The following is a 23,173-nucleotide window of genomic DNA, read 5'->3' on the forward strand; positions in this document are numbered from 1 at the left end:
CGTACCTATTCCGAACACGAGGGAGCACGTGTCGCAATCCCTCGTGATCGAGCATTTATGACAGGAGGCGTTGTCGCGCGGGCCCCTGTCCAGGCCACGGGGTCTTAAATGCGGCTTAAGCCTTTCCTGGGGCTGGGCGCAGCGCACGTTGTCGTGGCTGTCGTCGAGCCTCTTTGCACCTTGAGGAAATCACGATGCGGATCGGTTGCGAAAAACGACGGCGGCCGCGTCGGCGTAATGGCCGCGCGTCTATCGCTGCTGCTGCAACAAACAAACGGGTACCAGCCGAGAGCCAGGCGAAAGGAAATCCAAAAGGGAAGGGTAGCCGAGAGAGCGCGCGCACGCCAGCCTATTTACTCTCGTCGCGCACAAAGAGCCGAACATAATGCGCGATTTATGTGCCACGTGTTTCTATGCTTCCACGTCCATTGTGCGTTTGTACTTTATCGAGCGGTGTTTAAGCATTTCGTGGCGTTCGAGAAACGGAGGAGGAACGTGAGGGGGAGAGGGATGGGTGGAGGGAGGGAATTGATTATCGCGATCGATCGGAAATTTTGGAAATAGATGCGACCTCGATTTTTCAAAGTTTGGATGAGAGAAATTGTTGGTATTATCGATACGTATGAGTGTAATCGATATTGTAATTTTTGAGATTCCACGAATGAATATTCGATAAATTGGTACAAATTTGCATCGATGCGGATATTTTGTAAATATTTCACTTGCAGACTTCAAGCTTTGCAAGAGATGAAATAAATAACGAATAATTCGTTTCAAAAATTTTTGAGTTTTTAATTAATTTTATTATCTATCGAAAATCTTCAAGGATAATATCTCTGAAAGTAATTTTTATGTAGAAAATTGATTTTGAAAGGAGAAATAAAATTCGAAACATCAGGATCAAACATTATGAAAGATCAAAGTTTCTTCATCCTGTTGGCTGAAAAAATTCGATGATGATTCTCATCGTTGGAAGTGATGCGTTGTTCAACCATGCCGAACGAACAAAACGCTATTGCGCCACGTATTAATCTGCCGTACAAAGCGCGATGCATTAGGCCTTTGTTGTAAGAAGAGATAGGCTACACGTTCCATCCGGTTGAACGGGGTTAAGCGGTGGCCAATGGATATTTAATCGAGCATCGTTTAAATAGATTTCGCTGCATTGTTTATTCCGACCTGGGATATTTGATATTTCATTAATCCCTCCGCGGATCTATTCAATTAATGCTAATGCAAAATTGCACCGGTCCAGCCAGCATTATCGGGCACCACCTGTGAATTTCACCTCCGCTTCACTTTTGCTCTTGTAACAAACGTATCATCGAATGCGAACACGATGAACAAAAGTTTAAGCAACAAACTTCGAAATTAGCCCGGATCTTTTCCAAAAATTACGTATCGTTTCTCGCACACTCATCGGAATAACCGACGAGGACTAACAGGCCATTCGTGTTACACTGCGTGAAGAAAAGAAAAATCCATCGATAAAAACAAATCCACCGGTATCACTGACGGATGAAAAAGGAAAAAGAAAAGAAAAAAACTCGTTCGTTTCGCTCGAGTTGCTTCTTCTCCCAGAAACGGAACCTCTCCTTCCCTCTCTCTGCCGAAACAAAGAGAAGGAAAAGAGAGAAAGAAAGAGAGAATGGAAATAACCGAATAAATATCTGGTCCGTGACGGGGCGGAACGGCGGCAAATTCGAAATCAGGGACGGAATGAAAAATCACTTAAGGACGAGCCCCTCGGCTGCCGCACGAACGCCAGTGTCCCACGGCATGTTTATCATGCAGAGTGCGTCGATGGGCGAGCAAGAACGAGTCCGCGTTTCACAGCCGTCGATCGCAGCGGGGACGCGAATCGCGGCGCCGATTCCGACAAAAGCCGGCCTCGTAAAGCCGATTCGCGTGGACAAGCAGGTGAAACGTTTGCGGCGTTGGAAGGCAACGGGCGCCAACGACAACGCCAACAATAACAGCCGCGCGATGCGTGAACCGCGGTGGCTCTCCTCCTCGGCGAAACGCTTTAACGCAACGAAGGCCGCCCGCGGTGCGTGTCCCTTTGTCGCCTGTACACCGACCACCACCACCAATCGGGCATAAATCGCAATTAGTATCGGCGTATCTGCAACGCGTCCACGGTTCCGCTTACGCGTGCTCCGAGGCCAGCTTTCTCCTCTTGAACGCGCATCGCCCCTCCAAACACCTTTTCCATCCACCGGACTCGCGCCAATTTTTCCACCGTTCTTTCGGGGCAGGAGGAAGCCTTTTTGGATCCTTCGAAGGAATCGCTATCTGTCCAACCGATTCTTAGGCTTTTAGGAGTCGAACCGTTGGAGGTTTCTACAATAGAGAATTTTTTTTTCATGTCGTTCCCTTTGTAAATTCAAGAAACTAGAAGAAATAAGTCATGTCCTCTGAAGAGACGATCGATTACCACCATGGTAATAAAAAATTTCGCATCAAAGAGTACAGGAAGAGCGCCGAATTAATGTGACACGGATGAGCCGATTCCAAACACGAGTAATCTGCAATAATGGCGAGATCTATGGGTGAATTTCGCGAGTAGATCGGGTCGCTGTGTTATTACGATGCTCCATCACGACGAGGTGTGGGGTTAGGGGAGGGGGGCAGGGACGTGTCGCATCACGGAAAAGACAATGAAAAGAAAATGCCGCGGAGTTCTTGTTAAGCCGGGCTATTATCATTAATTAAATAGCGCCTTCGCTATCTCGGCTCACGTCCCGTCGCCGTGCCCGTGGCATTAAGCCCGTATGACACCGTAAAGACTTTAAGTCGGTGCTCGTTATCGGTGGAATGACGGACGCTTAGGAAAGGGCAGGGGCTCCGTTCCATCCAGAGATCGCTGGACCGAGAACGAGATAAACAAGGTTCGAATCTTCCATCGATTCTCCTTTTCTTCCCCTTGGATTCTTTCAATGTGGCAAAAGTAAATTTGGAACGTGAATAATGAATGACGAAGGCAGACAGAGGCGATTGAAAGTTGTTGCTGTTATTTTTTGAGGAAAGAATTTTGCAAATAGATTTTCGAATGGGTAACTTTTGTAAATTTTTTACAGATCGATTTTACTACACGCCCAATTGTTTCGATACAATTTTATTTTAGACTTTTACTTTTACGTTTTATAGGAGAAGAAACGCATCCTTATCTCCGAGAAATGGAACCTGAAGACGTTTATCTACGTCTTACGTAGCATGTTTTAAACAATGAATTCAAAAAGTAAGTTTTATTTAAATTGAATTATATGTGATACCTATAAATACGTGTGGTTTATCTTGTATTACAATTACATTCCGTTCTAAGAATCTCTAAGAGAAGGCATTTCAATCTACTCGACGAAGAAGAGATCGAAATTATAATATATTGTATTAAACTCGAGATTTACAAGATTTCAAATGTGAAGAAAGAGAGAGAGAGAGGGAATAAAATCAATGCTGAATTTAAGAAAGAAAAAAATATATCATCGAAGAAATTGGAAATAGGAAGATCAGGAACGCAGAATGCGGGAATCTTAATTCCACGATTATGTCGCAAGATAGCCAGATTTGAAATACCTGGCACGTCCATTCGTGTGCCTCCACGAATGACATTTAAATCGCTACTTGTCATCGATAGAATGATCACGATCGAACGCGCACGCGTAGAGAGCTACCGATTTCCATGGGAGATGTCTCCGTTTACAAATGAGGATCATTAAAATCCAAGTAACCAGCGAAGTACGTCGAGTGGAATGGTAAATTCGCTCGACGTCCAACATCCCATCGTCGACCAAGATTTCGTTACCGAGTTCTTTACGCCAAAGAATTACACTCGTCAATTTTCTCTTCGATCGCCTCGCCCGTTTGTTTTGTCCCAAGCGATCAGGCGTCTGTTTTATTGCCGACTAATCTTTTAAACTGTTAATCTTTCAAACGCGTCGTAATTAAACGCGAAGAAGGTTTTTTGTGCAAACGTTATTTTTACTTGGATGTGAGTCATCTTTATTTTTACGAGATAATGATCTGCGATGGACAATCTAAGATCGATATGGATTGAATAAAATTTTAAACGGTGGCTTTGTAAATATATAAAGTGAATCAAAATAACGAAGGAAAAGTGTTTTCAGAATTTTTTCTTTTTCGATTGAATTCAATTATTCCACGTGAAACAATAATATACTTGATTACGTATAAAATGATTCTATTTCAATAATCATTCTCAACAATTTCTTTTTGAAAATCGTCGAATATCATTATTTTCAATACTTTTAAAATGAATAATAATAATTTAAAATGAATAATAATAATTTAAAATACATAATTATCCGTGACAGTCAATATCAGATCATTAAAAAAAGTAAAATGCATCCGATCCGAAAGATAAATATTTATCGAAATACTTTTTGATTAAGAGAGAGTGATAATAACGAAAAGCGACGTACAAAAGATATTCGATGCGAACGAAAAAAAGAGAAAAAAAAAAAACAAAAATAGCCAACACTCGTTTCGATCGAAACGTCGCTGCCTCTGAACATAATAATTCGTCTCGTCGTGACGTGTCGTTTTCAAACCTCCTGCTCTATCTACGATCGCAGAAAGTGAAGGTTTCGAGCTGGTATTCTGCGAATATACCGAGGGAACCGAGATAAAGTGGCTTCGAGAAAGGCAAACAATTTCCTCCGCGGTTGCCTTAAATCCCGAATGAATTTTATTCCCCCTTATCGTGATTCGTTGCCAGAACGAATCCAGATCGGTCAGATTGGAATGGGCGATCGTGGCGTTCGTTGGGCGAACGTGTTCTTGATTCGCATGAACGCGAATCGAAAGGATCGAAATGCGGATTCGATAATTCAAAATATCGACGTTTGATCGATATACCTGAGATTGCTATAATTACCGTATCTCTAAGGGAAGAAGAAAAAATTTTTTTTGAAAAAATGCTTAATGACATGCTTCTGCATTAAATTTTTGCTTTTTGTATTCTTTCTTTTTTTGTTTAAATGTTATATGAATAAATTATGTACATTCAGGTGTTCGTTGTGCGTGCTTTTCCCACTGTTGGATATCGATCTATTTCTAATCTATTTGCATTTTGTGTCGTTTTAAGTTAACTTGAGGGAAGAAAAAAAATTTTTGAACGATGTATAAAATTATATAGGATCGTAGTATCTTGAAAAGACTTCTTCTCTACTAGGATCGAATACATCGATACATCGCGTCACTCGAATATCTTTTGATGCAAACTGTCGACTCGAAACGATTTAAGCGAGATATCTCGATGACTCGTCAATATTATTACAACATTTCTATATTATACAGAGAAAAGATTTTGACACGGTTGATAGCACGATTATAAAACCGTCAATGATACATTAACTTAGTCACAGCTTTTAGATCAAGATTTATAAACGTCAATTGTGAGTTGACATTTAAGTATCGGAATGTTTATCGATTTTTACAAAAATAAAGTGAAAAGCATCAATTTCCATTTAAATGACGTGTATATATATATATATATGTATTTTTTTCTTTCTTCATTTCGACGTTATGATTCGTTATACTGTCAATGAATTCGTATAACTCATTATTATCAGATTAAAGCATGACGAAGATATATTTTCTTCTACGAACGAAATATAGAAGAAACACGACGTGACGTGATTTTGATTCATTCGCGCGGAATTGTATCTTTTTCAAATATTATTGTAATTGTAAATAACAACGTGAAAGTACCTCCTTTTAAATAAATTATCGAAATTACAAAAAATATCCTCAAATTACAAACTATTCAACTTACCATCCACTTTGCGTTCGAATATTTGTTTATCCCTCAACTTCGATCGATCCATCGACTATCTATCAAACAAGGAAGCACCTCCTCGACTTCAATTCCACTCCCACAAGAAATAAAACACCCTCTTAACCAATCTTCTTTGGTCCAGAAACAGTTCTCCCTTGCAGAAACGATGCGAGATTTCGCGGAACAGTTGGCTGGCAACGGCTCGCGTTTATTTATCGCAAGATTCACGGGCCACGAAGCAAGGCTTTCCGACCCGTTTTCCAGTTCCGGCCGATCCCGGGACTACCAGAACTACTAGGAAACGGTGTGCGGCCCTCGTGAACGTGGTCTCGGTCTTGGTCTCCCTCGTCGCCAACTTTACGTTTATATGCGGCCGTACACGACGTTATCCCGATACCGGGCCGGCCACACGTCACCGAATCGTGATCCTCGAGGAGGCCGAAGACGATGTCGTTGTCCCCCATCAAAGCTAGGAGCGGTGTCCAGGTTCGTGAGCCTGGCCTCCTTCCTTGCACGGTTCGATCGTAAAATATGAAATGCCGTTCCTCCGCGCGGTGTGATCGCTCCCCATCATTGCCGCGCCTTTTCCCGCCTTTAGAGGCACGAGATGAATATTTATACGGATTGTTTAACATTTCCTCTTGGAAAAGTCGAAGGAGCGCAACTGGAAAATTTAGAGATTCATATATGATATGATATCGATCACATTTTTGAAGATATTTTTGGAAAAACGTAGGAAAGGAATATTGTATCTGTATGATATTTTGTTTGACTTAATTTATGTAGATTTTGATCGTAAGCGCTATATGTAATAATAAATAAACACATTTTTTTGATAAAAAGAAGCTTCTTTTTGTACATTTCTTCGAATTGATCGGTCATATTTTCGAAGATAATTTTTGAGAAAGGAACGAAAGTAGTGGTATTATATCTGCGCGATATTTTCTATCAACTTAACTCATGGGAACTTATGGGAGGAGCTTAGCTGGAGAGGCTAGTTCGAGACGTGTTACGGTACTCTGTGTAGCTCTGTGCCGCGATGGAAAAATCGAAATGTCCACGACACGAGAAACCGTTTCCGACCTCCCGCGAGATCTAATCGCCCGATCTCTGTTTCGCTCCCTCGTTCTCGCTGATAATCGGATTACCGAAGATCCTCGCGAGATTAGAGCGTGACTCTCAGACGTATTATTTCCGTTTGAATTGCCGCCGATTTTTTCCGAACGTGTTCCTCAGGATACCTCGGATTACATTCGAGGCATTGTGTTTTGAATATAACGTCGTTGCTCTTTCTATAACCAATAACAATTATTCCTTTCTTCTTCTTCTTCTTCTTCTTATCATTTTTCATCTCGCAAATAAATTTATAAATCAAACGACGAGCCGTTTGTGAGTCTCTCTCTTTCATTCTTCCTTCGATATATCCTTTCATCCACCCTACATAACCGATCAAAAGAGATTATTCTCAGGCCGTGGAGGATTACTCTTTCGACACCTCGGCTTCCGATTTCCCTTCGGGGTTTCTTTCGAAGCGTCGCCGCGAGATCCGCGCCGCTAATTAAACCGTCTAAGGAATCCGTCGCGTTCCAAGCCCGAACGTTCCAATTAAACGGGCGAAATTACAGTGTTTGCGTAATTAAGGCGGCGGTGTCTTTCCCCGCCGATCGGAGGATCGGCCTTCCCAATCCGGCTTGAAATAAACCGGATACGCTCTGACCATCGAACGTCCCAATTAAGAGCGGTTTGTAAAGTGGACGCCGCCGTTAGCCTGCGAGTAGAATTCGAGTTCGAATTCCCCGTTTCTCCAACGAATTCACCTTCACTGAATTAACCTGTTAATCTCTTCTCTCCTCAGATTTTTCGAAATTTTTCTTCCCTCCCTCCGTGGTCATCTCGTGAATAGAGGAGTATCGTGAATTGTCTCTTCGTTTATTCGATTTCTACGACAATCCTCCAACGGAAAGATCTTAAATGGGATTAATAAAATCCAGGTTTTTTTCTCTTTATCCTACTTTTACAATTAAGGAGACAATTAAGTCGAGAGAATTATAATTTGTAAGAAAAACGATTTTTTATTCGAGGGAAAGAAGAAGAAGAAGAGGAAGAAAAGATTCGTTAAAGAGAGGTGTGGATGAGATGGCGGCGTATAAGGGACGTCTAGTTCGGACAGGGAGCAAGCTTTATTCGGCCAGCAAGCGTTTAACAAGTGTTTTCCATCGATTTAAAAGGCTGCATTCGAGCAAGGCAACCGGTCCGGCCTCTATCGGTGACTCATTGGGAACGCGAGTTGCTCTTCGTTCAAACAAACGATTTTATCTAGCTGAGACATTCGATTCGATCGTCGAATCATCCTTTTCGTTTCGACATGACGCCATTTTGTTTGTTTGTTTTTTTCATGTTCATTGGCTGGTTAGTAATAACCATCGCGCTTGGTCGCTGTTCAAGTGAGGAAGAATGAGATGTCTTTGAACGTTTTGTAATTGTCAAAGAATTATTAACATTTCGTTTCTTTTTTTCTTAGTCACGTAATAAAGTCTCTTATTGTATAGTAAAGAAAAAAAAAATCGACTTCAACGAGCAATAAAGTTTTTTTCGAAACATATGTTTTTCGTTTTGCGATTATTTCCAGTCACGTGAGTACATTAAATAGCATGTTCCTTTTTAGAATATTTGTTTCATCCACTCAAAAGAAAGGAATTACTGTCACAATCTCTCTTTGAAAAGATATATCGAAAGCATCTTATTTTATATCAAATGTTAAACTTCTATAATTATAAAGCGTCTTAAAAACCTTTATGCAAAAGTGTAGATATACATATATTTTATCGATAGGCGTGTAAATGAAGCCTTACCATGAAAAGTGATTTTATGTAAGTACTTCGGTAAGATTTATAGACTATAAAAGTCTAAAGCAATTTCAATAAAGAAAAATCTATTTCAGTATGTTTATAATGAGATATTGCTATATCTGTACTTTATTTTTTTTTCTTTTCTTCTTCTTCTTCTTTTTTTTTTTTTTTTTTTTAGTTAAATTCACGAGCTAAGAATTCTTTGTTAATCGCTATCGAAGGTCGTACAACGAGAACAAAGGCTGTGATCAACTTGGAATGAAGTTATCTCTGTTTTGGTCAACACGAGACAATGAAAGAAACAATCAGCAATTACTCATTAATACCTCGGCAGTTACTCATCGTTTAAAACAAAGCGCTGCTATCTTAAATCCTGATCGTGTACACGATTAGTAACAAAGGCAAATAATAAAATCCAAAAAAGTCAAAGAACCTTGCGCGCAAATGACTCCGTGCAGTTTCTCTCCATTGTAAAAAAAAAAAAAAAAAAAGAAAAAAGAATCGCAAATTCTTTGCACAAAGAGTCGCGAAATAAAAATCCACAATTGTCCACGTCAACCTATTTATTCAGAGATATCATATTGGATGTTAAGTATATTTTTATTAAAAATTGTGATCCCGAGGTTGATTCATTTGTCATGTAAATGAAGAATAAAAAAAAAGATGTATAAAAATAACTCAAGATACTTATAGAGATAAGAAGAAAGAAATGACTCGATATAATTGCTTTTCATATATCTAACGATATAACATTTAACACGGATGGCCACTATAACATGGCATACAGATCAATCGCAACATTGTCCAATTATTTATATATATATATAAAGAATAAGATCAATTCATATATTTTAAAAAAATAATTTTTAAAATATGAAACACTATTATCTTTTTTATATCTTTATATAAAATAAAATACAAAGAGTAACGAATCGCATCGCGGATAATATCGTTTCTTCTAAAACGATATAATGGTCTATCTAAACGATTTATCGCAAATTAATTTTGCCGGGAAACAGTTCAATAGACGGCCAACAGTTTTTCATTAAATACCACTTTTCTTCATCGGCCGCCACGGTGGATTCGTTCGACCACACGAAACGATTAAAGAAACCGCCGTCGATCACCAAGTCGAAGACAAGGGAGAGCAACAGCTGCGAAGGGGGCCATCGACAATTTCCTCGCGAGCATTACGCGTAATTACGAGGCGAGCAAACAAACAATGGGCGAGCTCTTCTCGCATGCGAGTAAATACGTCAGCGCCACGTACGTAATTGTCCTGTAATTACCGGTCGCGCGATCCAAAGGCACCGGTCCTCCGCCTTTTCTATCGATTTCTCGTTAATTGGACGTGGTGGAGGGCACGATCAGGCTTTTTGCCAATCGTCATCCAGCCCGATGACGGCGGGGATTACTTTTAGCGAGGATGGGATCGCGCTACAACTGGGGGAGAGATAGGCGATTCGCGATGCACGATCATGTTCGGTTTCACGGTACGATGATTACGATAGGGAGTGAAATCTAGGAGGAAGAAATATGTAGAGTACTGGAGTAGAAGTTTTGTAATATTTTTTTGTCTCTGAGCGACGTGAAGGAATTTTTCGAAATAGTATCATCTCGTTTTTTCTATATCATTTCGAAATCCATTTTGATTTTTCTAGTTTAAAACTGCACTGATTATGCGAATAATAATACGTGGATAACTTTCTTTAGTTTGTAGATAAAATATTAAATTGAATTTTAAAATATTGATTCCGATTTAATTAACTTACTTTTAATTTTGAGAAACAATTTTTCAATACGAATGTTTATTACACGTACGAGAATAATATTATCTGATAAGAGAAATTATAAAAAAAAATTAACCAATCATTTCTAAATATCATCTAATTATACCAACTCATCCTGTATTCGAATAACCAATATTCCATAACAAACGCTGTTATAATTCCTAAAAAAAAAAAAAAAAAATACTCAAGAAGAACGATCAAACAAGATATCCCTACGACATCACCTACTTACATATGTACTCACTCGTAGAATCGGTGATATATATATATATCCTTCAAAAGCATCCTCTGGCATTGCACGCAGCGAAGATATCTCAGACCCCCTTCCTCCCCCAAGTAGAAAGAGAGAGATAGAGAGAATAAAAAAAAACACGCTCACGTAACACATTATCAATTTTCCAACGCCTCGATGCGCACAAATACATCGAAGATGGTGATAAAAAAAAAAAAAAAGAAACGTGGATACGTGGATACAAGGAAGAAATTCAAACAATGTCACCCTCACGACAAATTGACACAGTGAATAGAACCACCACCGGATCGGCTGCTACGATTATCTCTCGCTCTTTCGCGGTGGAGACGAGATTGCGTCGCGACACGTCCTGCGTGTGACGCCATTTTATCGGCGAGGATTTCTGTGCGGCGAGTATGAACACACGCGAAAGAGGGGAAAAAAAAGGAAAGAAAAGAAGAAAAAAAGAAAAAAGACGAGCACCGAGGTTGAAAAAGATCCACAGGAAAGATATACGCGAGACGCAGAAGACACGTAGAGGATTGTCGTCGATCATCAGACCGGAAAAGGCCCCGCGCGCATTTTCTTCGTTTTGCGCACGTCCACCGCCTCTTCTCCTCCCGGGGCCGCCCCCTCCCTCCCAGCGGCAGGCCACGTCGTCACGGGCTCATAGAAAATTCTATTATTCTATTCTTATCAACGGGATGACGCGTGCTGCCTCGTATCGACAGCCGGATATATAATGCAACGTGAGTTTCTGAGCTTACGGCGTCCACCGGATGCGCCCACACCGAGCTTGCATACTGAACAGCCTTCTGAGGTCCAGCTAGGAAACGTGCCGGCTCGCCACGGCCATTGGAGAGCGTATAAATAGAGGGAATACGCTCGCTTCTGATTCGAATAATTGAAATCTAATCGTTCCGTGGTTAAGGAAAGGTTAATTTTCAACTCGCGTGATATTAATATTTTCCATTTCCAATATTTTGTCATTGTTGTGTACAGTGGATAATTAGAGGTGTATTGAAACGTAATGATAAAATTACGAAAATAATGGTTTGATCGAAAAAGTATAATTCGATATATATTTGTTATCCTCATTTTTGGACTACGTTCAATGTTCAGTACATTTTATGAAAGACTATAAATCAGTAAAAAAAAAAAAAAAGAAGTTGAGTCAATTTTTTCGACTTTGATAAAGAATTACTGACGAATAATTAAGGAACTAATTATATTTATTTATTTATGTTTCTTATCTTCTAAGATTAATAGGTTGGAACTAAAAATAATAGATAGGACGATAACATATGAAATTCATACAATTCAAAAAGTATTTTTTCGAGAAACGCTCGTATAATAGATACCAGGTAAAAATAAAAAAAAAAATATAAAGAATTCCTTTCTTAATTTCTCTATCAGTCAGTGTACATACCTATGTATTTCTTATTTCATTCTAATGACGATAATGTTTAAAAAGAAAATAGATCAAAAAATCATTCGTTCATTCAAAATTCAAGTTTCTTCGATCAAAATCTCTTCCTTTCTTTTCTCTTCCCTCTTTCATCACATCTTTATTTTCATATAACCCATTCAACGTGAACGCGACTTTAAAATAATTAGAGAATAAAAAGAAAAAAAAAGAAGGAAGCACTTAAAGCTCCATCCAAATCCACATCCACGAAAAAACGATATAAATTAGAGACACACGAAGCCAGGATCGATCACCCTCGAGGCGGGACAACAACAATGCCGTGACGGAAGAAAAGGCCGAGGCGCGACATGTGCGCGCGAAATTTGAATTCCCGCGCGCACGCCTCCTCCCAATATCCGAGCGTATTGTTTTAATTAACAAACCGTGAATTCTCGCCGGGAGTACACGTAGAACTAATTCGCCTTGTGCGAGAACAATACGTCACGATCGACGTTGCATCTGGCACGCGATAGGTCGCACGCACAGACGACCTCCACACCGGCCGCGGCGCCGTTGATTGCAAAAATGGAATGTCGAATAGGCTGTGCGCGCGCGAAAACGCACCCGAGAAATATTAAAAAGGGTGTTGAAATACAGCGTACGACGAATCTGTCGACGAGTTTCGAGGAACAAAAAGCCCCTTCATCCTGTGAATTAAAATTCGAATGGGAGGGGAGTGGGTTGGCCGACGGTATTCGGAGATCTTGCTCCCTGAAACGACGATAATTATTTTGCTGATCTTTCGCGAGCATAATGATAACATCGCTCGCTTTTCCATTTCATCTTTTGAAAGAAATTGTTCATTGGAAATAATTGTGGTACGTGGATGACGGAATAATAACAATTGATTTGAACGTGTGCATGTTTTATTCGATCAACAAATCAAAAAATTTGTTCGTTGCTATTGTTAGCCATTTTGAATAACATCATTTTTATTTCTAGTAATACTTGTTTTATTAAAAGTAAATATAAAATAATAATTCTCGTTCCAAAATTATTCTTTCCAGCAAACGTTAAAAATATTTTTTCTAATCTTCTGTATATTCTATATATAATTGAACATTAATTTATCAATTCGATAATAATTTTTTGAATGGAATAATTTTTAAAATGAAATTAAACAAATTAGGAGAATAAAAATTACGATATATTTTTACAAAAACTCTTTTCGTCTCTTTACAAGTTAAGAAGAGTTATTTCGAATAAATTTTTATTTCTTAGAATTTCTAATTTCACAGAAACGAATAGCCGTCTTCCAAGAATTGTCTCTTTCAATCAAAGATTCATTTAAACACCACTCCATCATCGATGCTACTCCTTTCTCGAATTGAATACGTCTGCGTGTATCGCGTACGCCGCCATGAGCCGTTCTTTGAAGCGCCGTGATTAATTTTTCTCCTCTTTTTCCTGCCCCAGTTTAATAGCGATAAAAGCTCTTCGCGCCTTGCGCAATCTTCGAATTCCACTGTTGCAGATGTACGTCGGTCTCCTCTGTGATTTAAGACAAACGAGCGATCTTTGAACTAAATCGCGAGACCGCGATCTAGATCACTCCTCCCTCCCCCATCTTTGCTCTCAATAAGTATCTGTTTGTTTTCGAGTTTGTTCGCTTCCTTGCAAAATTACGTCGTCGCGAAAGTTATTTCGATTTTAGAAATTTTTACGCATCGTCCTTTCTCTTTCCTTTCTTTACTATTTTACGAATATCTATTCTTATTCAAGAATTCCATCAATTTTTTTTTTTAATTAAAGCATTTCAATGGAAATTATTGGCGATACTTTGATCAATTTCTAAGCAAAGATTTTATGATAGATTTATATTATTATTATTATTATTATTATTGAAATAACTCGTCAAAGGAGAAATCAGCACCGCAAACTTTACCCAGTCTCGCTCTCACTTGTGCCACGGAGAATTTTGTTATCTCAAATTATTTTTTTAAAACCACTTTTCATCGTGTCATAATATTTTTTTTACCGTGCGATATTTTATTTACCTACGATAACGATTAGAGGATAAAGTATCATAGTATCATTTCTCATTAAATTACATTCCATTTTTACTTAAAATTAGTTAACCGTTCAGATATCTTTCTACCGATGACATAAATTTTCATTTTCGTAACACGTACTATTCTACAAATTAAATTAAAATTCTACAAAACGATTATAAATATTCATGGATACGTACAACATCATCATCGTATATTATTATTTCAAATTATCACCATCAATTATTCATTCGAGCGTTGCACTTGTATTTAGAATATTAAAAAATGATAATAAAATAAAAATTTTTTTAATAATTTTTAATAAAATTCACGACCATATCATGCAACAATTACCACTACATACATATAAATACATATATAATATCCTCGAATCAAAAGACAAAGATCGTTACCGCTTTCTATCAATTTAAATGAAATTTAAAATTATTCAAGAGAGTTCGTATTCATGTTTCGGAATGGCAAGGTATAAAATTTTTTTCCCACGACGTCCATTGTTACAGATAAAATTATACGCGAAATACCTTCGCTAATCCTATGACTCATGACCGCCTTAACGATTGCCAGCCGATTGTCGCGCATCTTTATTCCAAATTATTCGTGAAAACGTGCGGCGTACTAGCACAGGCAAATTGTTTATCGAGCCGCTTTTCCTTTGTTCAACCCTGCGGATGATGCATGCGCGGCCGGAATTGCTCAACGCTATCCAGAGTGAGTCATTAGGATCGAGCAATACTACGTATTTGAACGACCAACGACGCCGATCCTCGCCGCGCTCGTGCATGGCGGCGAGATAACAGGCCGATGCAAATGAAAAATCGCGTGACAAAGATAGCCGATTACAGCTGTTGCGCAATCGCGCGCTTAATGATTTCGATGTATAAAACGTCGTGGGGTGATACGCCTCGTTTCCAAGTATTCGATGCTTCGTTCGCCCGTCCATATTTAATCCTTTTTTCAAATTAATGGAATCGATGCTTCGAGAAGTTTTTTTGTGAATCGATGCGATTTCTCTAAGAATTGAAAGAGATGCGTTGCGACATATATTGTGAACGTGGAATTGGAAATTGGATTGAGAATTGGAACGAAAATTTGATTTTTCTCTTTTAATGAAATTTAAGAATTTCGAATAGAAATGATTTAAAAATGAATTTAAAAATTAAATAATACCTTCTTCTATTTTTGTTTATTGCCATCAATCAGAAATCGAACATCGAGATAAAGTAAAAAAAAAAAGAGAAAAATAAAAATTGAGAAACATTCCTTCTTCAACTGCTGTCACTGTCGCGTGAAGTCGAGTCGTTCAAAGGAATTAGGAGTCGCAACCACCAAAGACAATGCTTCGATTTGCATAAATACTTGCGCTTAATTGCTGCTATCCGTCTTTTCCTTCTTCTTCTTCTTTTTTCTGCTCCACACTTTGTACTCGATTGGCCGAAAATATCTGCCAAAATCGAAGCGATTATCGCTTTATCGCGCATTCAGAAGAGTGCAACTTCTTCAAATCGTTTAGCCACTGGATTCGTACCAAACGCAACAATAAGATAACTCCAATTTCCAATCTTTTTATTTCATTTCAATCTTCTCAAAATCTGCTCACGATAATATTAATACAAGTATTAACAATATCTCTTCTCGATTTTATTGAAGGATCGTTTTGATGCAGGATTCGTAGCAAGTTCAACAATAAGATAATTCCAATTTCCAATCTTTCATTTCAATCTTCTCGAAACTAATCATTTCTGTTTTTACTTGTATTATGATAATATTATTAACAATATAATCACGTAACTCTAATCAAAGATATCGATATGCTTATTCAAGATTTTCTCCAAAGATTGGGACGAAGAAAAAAATATTTAAAAATCACGCATTCCCTCTCTCTCTCCCTCCCTCTCTCTGAACCAACTTGACAGAGACGTTTGCCTATGTGTTGTGCCATAGCTGTTGGTTAAGCGCAACGGGGATTCCGTAAGAGTCCTTTGTCCTTTCTCGATCCCAGTCAGGAACACCCTGGCCGGTTCGGTTCGCATAAACGGGAAACGGGTTTCAGTCAGAAAAGAGCTTTGGTAGTTCGGCGCAAAAGAACGGTGCTTTGTCACGGTGGCAAGCGGAGCAAAAAAGAGAAAGAAGGAAAAGAGAAAGGGGGAAGGAGAGAGAGAAGGGAAGAAGAAGAAGAAGAAGAAAACGAGTGCACCTTTTTCAATCGATCTCTCTTCAACCAACCGCTTCCAACGTTCCTTTTTCTTCTACTCTCCACCATTCCCTCTCTCTCTCTCTTTTTCCCTCTCTTTACTCGTGCATCGCAAGGAGAAGGAACGAGGGGATACGAAAAAGCTGATGTTAGGCGAATGCAAATGAATACCGTACGAGGGAACGACCAACTATTCCACAGCGTACTTCTAATGTTTGCTCGATGCGGTTTTGCTGTGCATGCTTTTTGGATTTTTGCAGGATGGAATGGGTTTAGAGGAGGCTCTCTTTTTGGGAAAAAATTTGGCGAAGAATGGAGTCAGTCACTCACGCTCGTTTGTCGAGTTTTTTCTTTTTTTTTTTTTTTTTGGAAAGATTGGAAAGAATTGTTTCTTTTTTATTTTTTGTTCATCTTTTGTCATTTGTGATCGTGAGAATAAACGTGGAATTTGTTAAATTGACGGTAGAGTATGGTTATTGTGTTCTTGTATCATTGGAAATTAATTTGTTTATTATCCGCGGTTTATTTTAGTATCGTATGAATTATAATCGATCGATAATCAATTTCTCTATGTGAATTTCTGTGAACGATATTATCAACAATGTGTTTTGTATTCGTGTTAATTATCAAAACCCACGAGACGATACAATTGTAATTAAATATCGCCTAATATTATGATGTGCGGTTATATGTCTAACATTAACTTGTCAATTTCCTGGCGATAATTACAATTTTGGTGAGAAAATTCAATAATGAACATGCATCACGTTGAATATTGAAATTGATAAATAAATAGAATTTTTACAAACTTGGATCATTGTGTTACAACGATCGTGATAGGGAATTAAATTTTCTAAGATTCAAAAATATATCAATAGAAGTGTATTTTTACACGTACGAGAATCGATAAATCGAGAACTTATATAATACTCACGCAATTCGATATTTATTCCAAAATAGCGACAGAACGCAAAATCAATATTCGAAACCTTTTTTCGAATATAATCCTGCCATCCTGCTCTCCGAAATTTCATCGTTCGAATTCTCATCCGTAAATATCACCCGCAATTTTGACGCAAGGATCAGAAGCAAGAAAAAAAATCGGAGACGTTAATTAAATTTCATTACTGGAGACGGGAGGATAGAAAAAAAAAAAAACAACGACAGCCGACCCATCGAAGATCCCGTATTAAACATTTGAGAGCCGCTGACCATAGTGATCGTTGTTGGCTTTGCTTTCGAGGCCTCCACCCCCTCGACAATCGCGACTACCCTCCGTGGTGCGCGGCAGCGAGCCGCCGATCGCGTTTCATTGTTGTGAACGCATGCAAATTGCGATCCCAGTCCTGGGACGAGTATCAATTCTAACAGGATTAATTCGAGTGCAGTCATTGTTTTTTGCGCGTCACAAAAAGCCCACCCCTCCCCTCCGCAACGTTTAGCCTCGTTTCGAACAATATCCGACCGGGTTTCGAGTTTCCCTTCGCCCCTCTGCGGGAAAGGAACGACGGATTTGTAAATTGCGACCAATGAGTTGCGAAAAAAAAGGTCGTGAAATGGGTGTTGGGGCAAGTTAAGTTAAGTTTCTGATCGATTCGAATACTATTTGTTAATTTTTTTTTAAATATCTTATAAATATATAAATATATTATTATATGCAAAATTGATATTTTCTTTGTTTTTTTATTTTTTATTTATTATTTTTTTTTTTTTTGGAGATGATACGATGACTTAATCTTCTAATTTTGTTATCTTTGAGCATATTTAAAATTTCATAATTTCTTTTTTGATTGACTATTTTTGAGTACCAAGAATTTCGATTATCTTTAGTTGGATTTATAATCATAATTTAAAATATTTATCTTCAATAAAAGTTAACGTTAACGAAGATGAAATTTGTATGTTCCAGAAAGATGATTTTCTTGCGGTTAGCTCTGTTTTACGTCAATATCTGCCTGAGAAAGATACACCGTACATTTTAGACATCGATCTGGATTTCTTCAGCACCAAGAATCCTTTCAAAAACCTGTACGATCGCGTAAATCTCTACGATAAACTTGCAACACTCTACGCTTTTCAACGGCCCGATTCAACGGATCACGAGGTAAGTACACGAAAATAAATTTCAAATGAAAAATATTGTCTTAACTGTTCCTCGAACGATCTGGAAATTCCTTCCAAGGAATTTTTATTTTTATTGGAGAATTGTGCAATGAAGTAGAAACGTATATTCCAGAATTTGTTGAGAATATAATAAAACAAAAAAAAAATTCGTGAACATAAATAATTCAGGTTTGCCCATGCAAAAAGTATGCTTGTTCTAGAAAAATTTACAAAAATTTAAAAAAATTTTACTCGATATCCCAATTTTTTATAATTCTCCAATTCTACTCGCACAATTTGATTTTATCGTGCAAAAGAAACGCTTTCTTTTCTCAAGTTTTGATCTCTCCTCGATTATTCTCGTGAATCAATATCGCCACTCTCCTTATTTACATCTACCTAAATCAACTCACCTTGTAACAATATTTCTGTAATAACTCTGTTCACAAATTAATCGTAACATCGGTTCAAACAACAAATTGACTTCGCAACTTCGACCGAGCCAAACAAACAAACAAGACGAGAAAAAAGAAGTTGAAAGAAAAAAGAATTCGAAATGCGATCCACGCGTTAAATGCTGCCATCTCGTGTCAGATTGCGCGAATTCGAAGAATTGGGGAGTGGCAAGATTTAATTGCAAGACGCGAAATCTCGAGTCTACCAACTCCTCCCTCCCTCCCCTTCCTAGACAATTGCTGGCAAGCCAGAGAGCCAGTTCGAACTAGGGCTGAATTACACGTCGAGGAAGCGAGCCCTTGGGCCAAAGACGGAATTTCGCGAGACTGGAGAGGAAGGAAGCGAGGAGGAGAAGGAGGGAAGTCGGGCATGAAACTGGACGGAGAGAGAGAGAGAGAGAGAGAGGGAGGGAGGTGGATATATAGTGGAGAGAGTGGAAAGAGTGACAGAGGAGGTGGGAGGGGTGTGTACCGGCAACGAGCGGAAGATTTGCGAATAATTAGGTGGGCCGACAATAGCCGGGGTCCCGTGGCAGACCGGATACACAATGTGGCCTGCCACCACCGGGATAATAGACAGAGAAGAACGACTCTATGGGGTTTTAGGATTCGACGGACATAATGGCAACTGGCCCCATTGTCTACGTAGCCTGCAGACTGCCAACATCCGCTTTCGAGGGCGGCCACGCCGGCTCATCTGCATCCCAGCCTTCAACCCCTTCGAGTGTTTGGTTTCCAGCATCGTGGATGCAAATTTCCATCCCCGCGGATCCTCCCCGACCCGTTCGATTGCCATCGATCACCGGTTGAACAACCAACACCCGGAGCTTGTATCGACCGCCATTGTTCTTAGGAAAGAGGAAACTATTGTGGAGGGTGGGTGGTGGTGGTGATTCGTTGGTAGGTAGGTATAGGTTGCGTTAGACACGTCTGGGCCGAAGAAGGATTCAGAAGAAGTATGCCTCGTAGCGTTCTTCCGAGGTTTTTCCTTCTTTTCTTTCTTTTTTAATTAAGAATTTAAAAATTCTTTTTTAAAATTCTTTTAAAGGGAGGATGTAGGTTTAAGAATCACAATGATAGAAGGATAATTATTATTATTTGTCGGAAATATGGAAATCGAATTTATAAGAATAATTTCAAGAAGAAAAATATTTACGATACTTGTCTCTATTAAAATTATACACTCGTTAAACCAAATACTCGAAACTTCTATCGAGAAAATTTCATTCATGTTGCGACGCTTTTACATCGTACATTTCGTTTCAAAAGAAACGTCTCCGACATCAATCGAATCCAAGAAACGTTCTTCCGTTCTTCCGTTAAACTTCTTCAAACTGTAACGCTACGACCCATCTCGAAACATCTCGTAGAATCGAAATCGTACCCATGTAACAACACGATCCTCCAATTAATAATTCACGAAGTAAATCGGCGAGGCCGTGACTGGCCCCATTCATCCAGCCGTATCGCTCCACTCTCCTCCGTACTTCTCACGAATCCACTCTCCATGCGAATCCCTTCGAGAGGCAACCGCGACCCAGTTTCGATCCTCCCGATTCAACCGATCCGATCCGATCCGATCCGATCCGTCCGACTTCTTGCGAATCTCCATACGACCGTTTCCGACTTACCACAATTCCCTTCGATCGCATGGAAGAAGATGTGATCCGTGCTCACACCGTGGGATTTTCAGTCACCGAAAAATAAATCGTTCGACATCGTTATGCTAATTCGCCGGGTCCGGTTAAACGCGCGCTCCACGGCTTCTGTAGAGCTGGAAAAAGATGTCGTCCCTTTCTCGCCAGAGCTTCTGCATAAAATCATGTGTGTGTGTGTGTGTAGTAGGGTGATACTACACAGGAACCCCTCTGCGCTTGTGCACGCACCACGAACGCCTCGATCTAATGTATGCGGCCGCGCTGCTGCTACCTGTCTTACCCTGAGAACTCGAGAACCGCATTGTGATTTTAATCGCCGGCTCTCCAGGTCAGCCTAACCGGGGTCAGGGTCACTGCTGAATTATTTAAATTACGCAACCCGCCCTCCTTCCGCCGGCAAGACGAGTTTGCGCCTGTGTGTATGCAACTGGCCGATACTTGGCCGAGGTGAGCGAAGCGCGAGGGTAAAATGGGTGGAAGGGAAAAAAGGGGTGAGGTTTGTTGAGGAAGGCTGGTGAAGATTCAGATGAAGAGGAGACGATTGGATTCGTTCGTTGATATTGTTGATAGATGTCGATGAGATTTCGTTCGATTTTGGTGTTTGTCTGTGGGAAAAAGATATGGTTGGAATGTATGGACGGTGGATCTTTTCGATTATGGTAATTTTTGTCGTGCCAGGGAGAAAGGGATAGGAATGTTGTTCGGGGAAAGGGGGACAAGATTTTTGGCGAGCGAGGTGGATGGTTTCTGGGTCAAGATGTTGGTTGGATTAAAGGTAAACGTTTGCCGAAGGTGAATTTTTCTCCTGGCTGCAAGAATTTATGATTCGAAGCGATTGTGTAAAGTGATTCACGCGTGGATGAATTTGTGTACAGGAAATTACCGTTACTCGATACTCTTTAAATGTAAATATTTTGTATTCCCGAATGTTTTGCAGATGACTGAGAAGTTAGTAAGAAATATTCATTTCAAGAAATAAATCGTATTTATGACAATATTTTAAAAAGGGAACAAGTTTTCTTCGTATATGTAATTTTAATATTGTATTAATTCTTTTTTCTTTTCTTTTTTAATTTTTTCTGTCCTAGATCTGTATTTAAATTTTAATCGAGCAAGTAAATTCAAAAATTCGAATACAATACAAATTTATCTAGATTAAATCGTTTCGCGTCTTAAAATAAAATTATTATTTTTTCTTTTTCCCACGAAACATCCTTCCAATCGAATTATATATCATCCACGGTCCATCGAAGAATTTCAATATATCGATCGATTTATTTTATCGAATCCTTTGGTGCCCGGATTCTTTTTCTCAGGATCGAAGTCGCGATGCCCCACCGGGATCCGGATGAGAGAAGGAATGACACGAGCGGGGGGTCCAGTATGCAAAACGGGCCCGTTTTCCGGCCTCCCTGAATATTGATGTGTAGCCGGGTATGCAAATGAGCGTGAGAATGCAGCTCGTGCCGGATGGTGACGCGAATAGACGAGCCGGAAGTAAGCCAATACCCCGCCTTCTCCCTCCTCCGTGCCCCTTTCTTTTCGCCGAGGTCGAATTATAGTCGTTGACTTTTTCTTGCGCGATCTTTCGCCAGAGACTCGATTTTATCAATCCTCTCTCTTTTTCCTACACTTTAGAATGCTTTGTTTGCTTCGAAATGCAATTTTGCAAAATGAAATCTATACGCGATTTCAGTCTTTTTCTTTTCTTTTTTTTTTTTTTTCAATCGTAAGAAGATGAGAAGTTTTTTGTTGGACAAAATTTTAAGAGTTGAATTTCGAGGATCATTGATATTGGTCAATGTTCGATTAAACTCGTTCTTTTTCTTTTTATTCGATGCAAGATTGGAATCTCGATGATTCGAAAATTTTGGAAAATTAAATTAAGATTCTTGTTAGATAGAATTTCAAGAGTTAGATTTCGATGATAACTTGTTAACTTTAAGATAACGGACGAATCATTTCAGTAAACGAATGTTAATTTAACTTGAAAAAAGTACTTAATCTTTTTTAATTCGTTCTTTTTACTCTTCATTTCATTCCACAATGTATTATTACAAAAATCAAACTCTAAAATGAATATGCAATCTCACCAATTATCCCGTTACACTTCATCTTATGATAAACTTCCACAAATTACCGCGACAATTTTAAGAAATAACGAAAGCAATCCATATCGAAATCGTTGGAATTCGGGTCGTGGCAATAAAATTCTTCTCGACGAAGATCTCCAGCCATTTCCAGCCCCTCGTAACGTTCAGCCCCGTTGAAATATCTGGCTGGAGGTTTGCTGCCACCAAAACCTTGGAACGGGACGTGGATAAACAACGTGGAATTAAATATACAATAAAAGCGGCCGGTTCCGGACACCGAAAGGGCGTGGTGGGGGTGGAAAAGAAGCGAAACTGCTTTACCGGCTGCGCGACATTTCAACCTCCCTCTCCCCCTCTCCCACCCCACCACGGATGCGGCAGCCGGCCGCATAAATAAATCCAATTGGCTCGAATAAAATGTACGAAACGAAGTCGCGCCAATGGCCGGGTATGTATTTTATTTTCTCTCGTTTTACTTTCCACCCCCGGTGTCAGGCCAACCAGCCAGCCACCCACCCACCC

General features: G+C 39.3%; 1 protein-coding gene and 1 long non-coding RNA gene across 4 annotated transcripts in view; one reads left to right on the forward strand and one right to left on the reverse strand.

The window, feature by feature from the left end:
- Positions 1-23,173, forward strand: part of LOC107999229 (UPF0489 protein C5orf22 homolog) — a 761,052-nt gene that overhangs the window by 486,281 nt on the left and 251,598 nt on the right. Inside the window, exon 5 of the mRNA XM_062077142.1 lies at positions 18,252-18,446. Coding sequence (XP_061933126.1) covers positions 18,252-18,446 — 195 coding nt within the window. The remainder of the gene's footprint in view (positions 1-18,251; positions 18,447-23,173) is intronic.
- LOC114577723 (uncharacterized) overlaps positions 22,559-23,173 on the reverse strand; it is an 84,823-nt gene continuing 84,208 nt past the window's right edge. For all 3 annotated transcript variants that reach the window (XR_009830548.1, XR_003698006.2, XR_009830547.1), the window contains one exon: positions 22,559-22,861. This is a non-coding gene — a long non-coding RNA (uncharacterized LOC114577723). The remainder of the gene's footprint in view (positions 22,862-23,173) is intronic.

This window comes from Apis cerana, linkage group LG7, assembly GCF_029169275.1.
Source record: "Apis cerana isolate GH-2021 linkage group LG7, AcerK_1.0, whole genome shotgun sequence".
NCBI classification, from domain to species: domain Eukaryota; kingdom Metazoa; phylum Arthropoda; class Insecta; order Hymenoptera; family Apidae; genus Apis; species Apis cerana.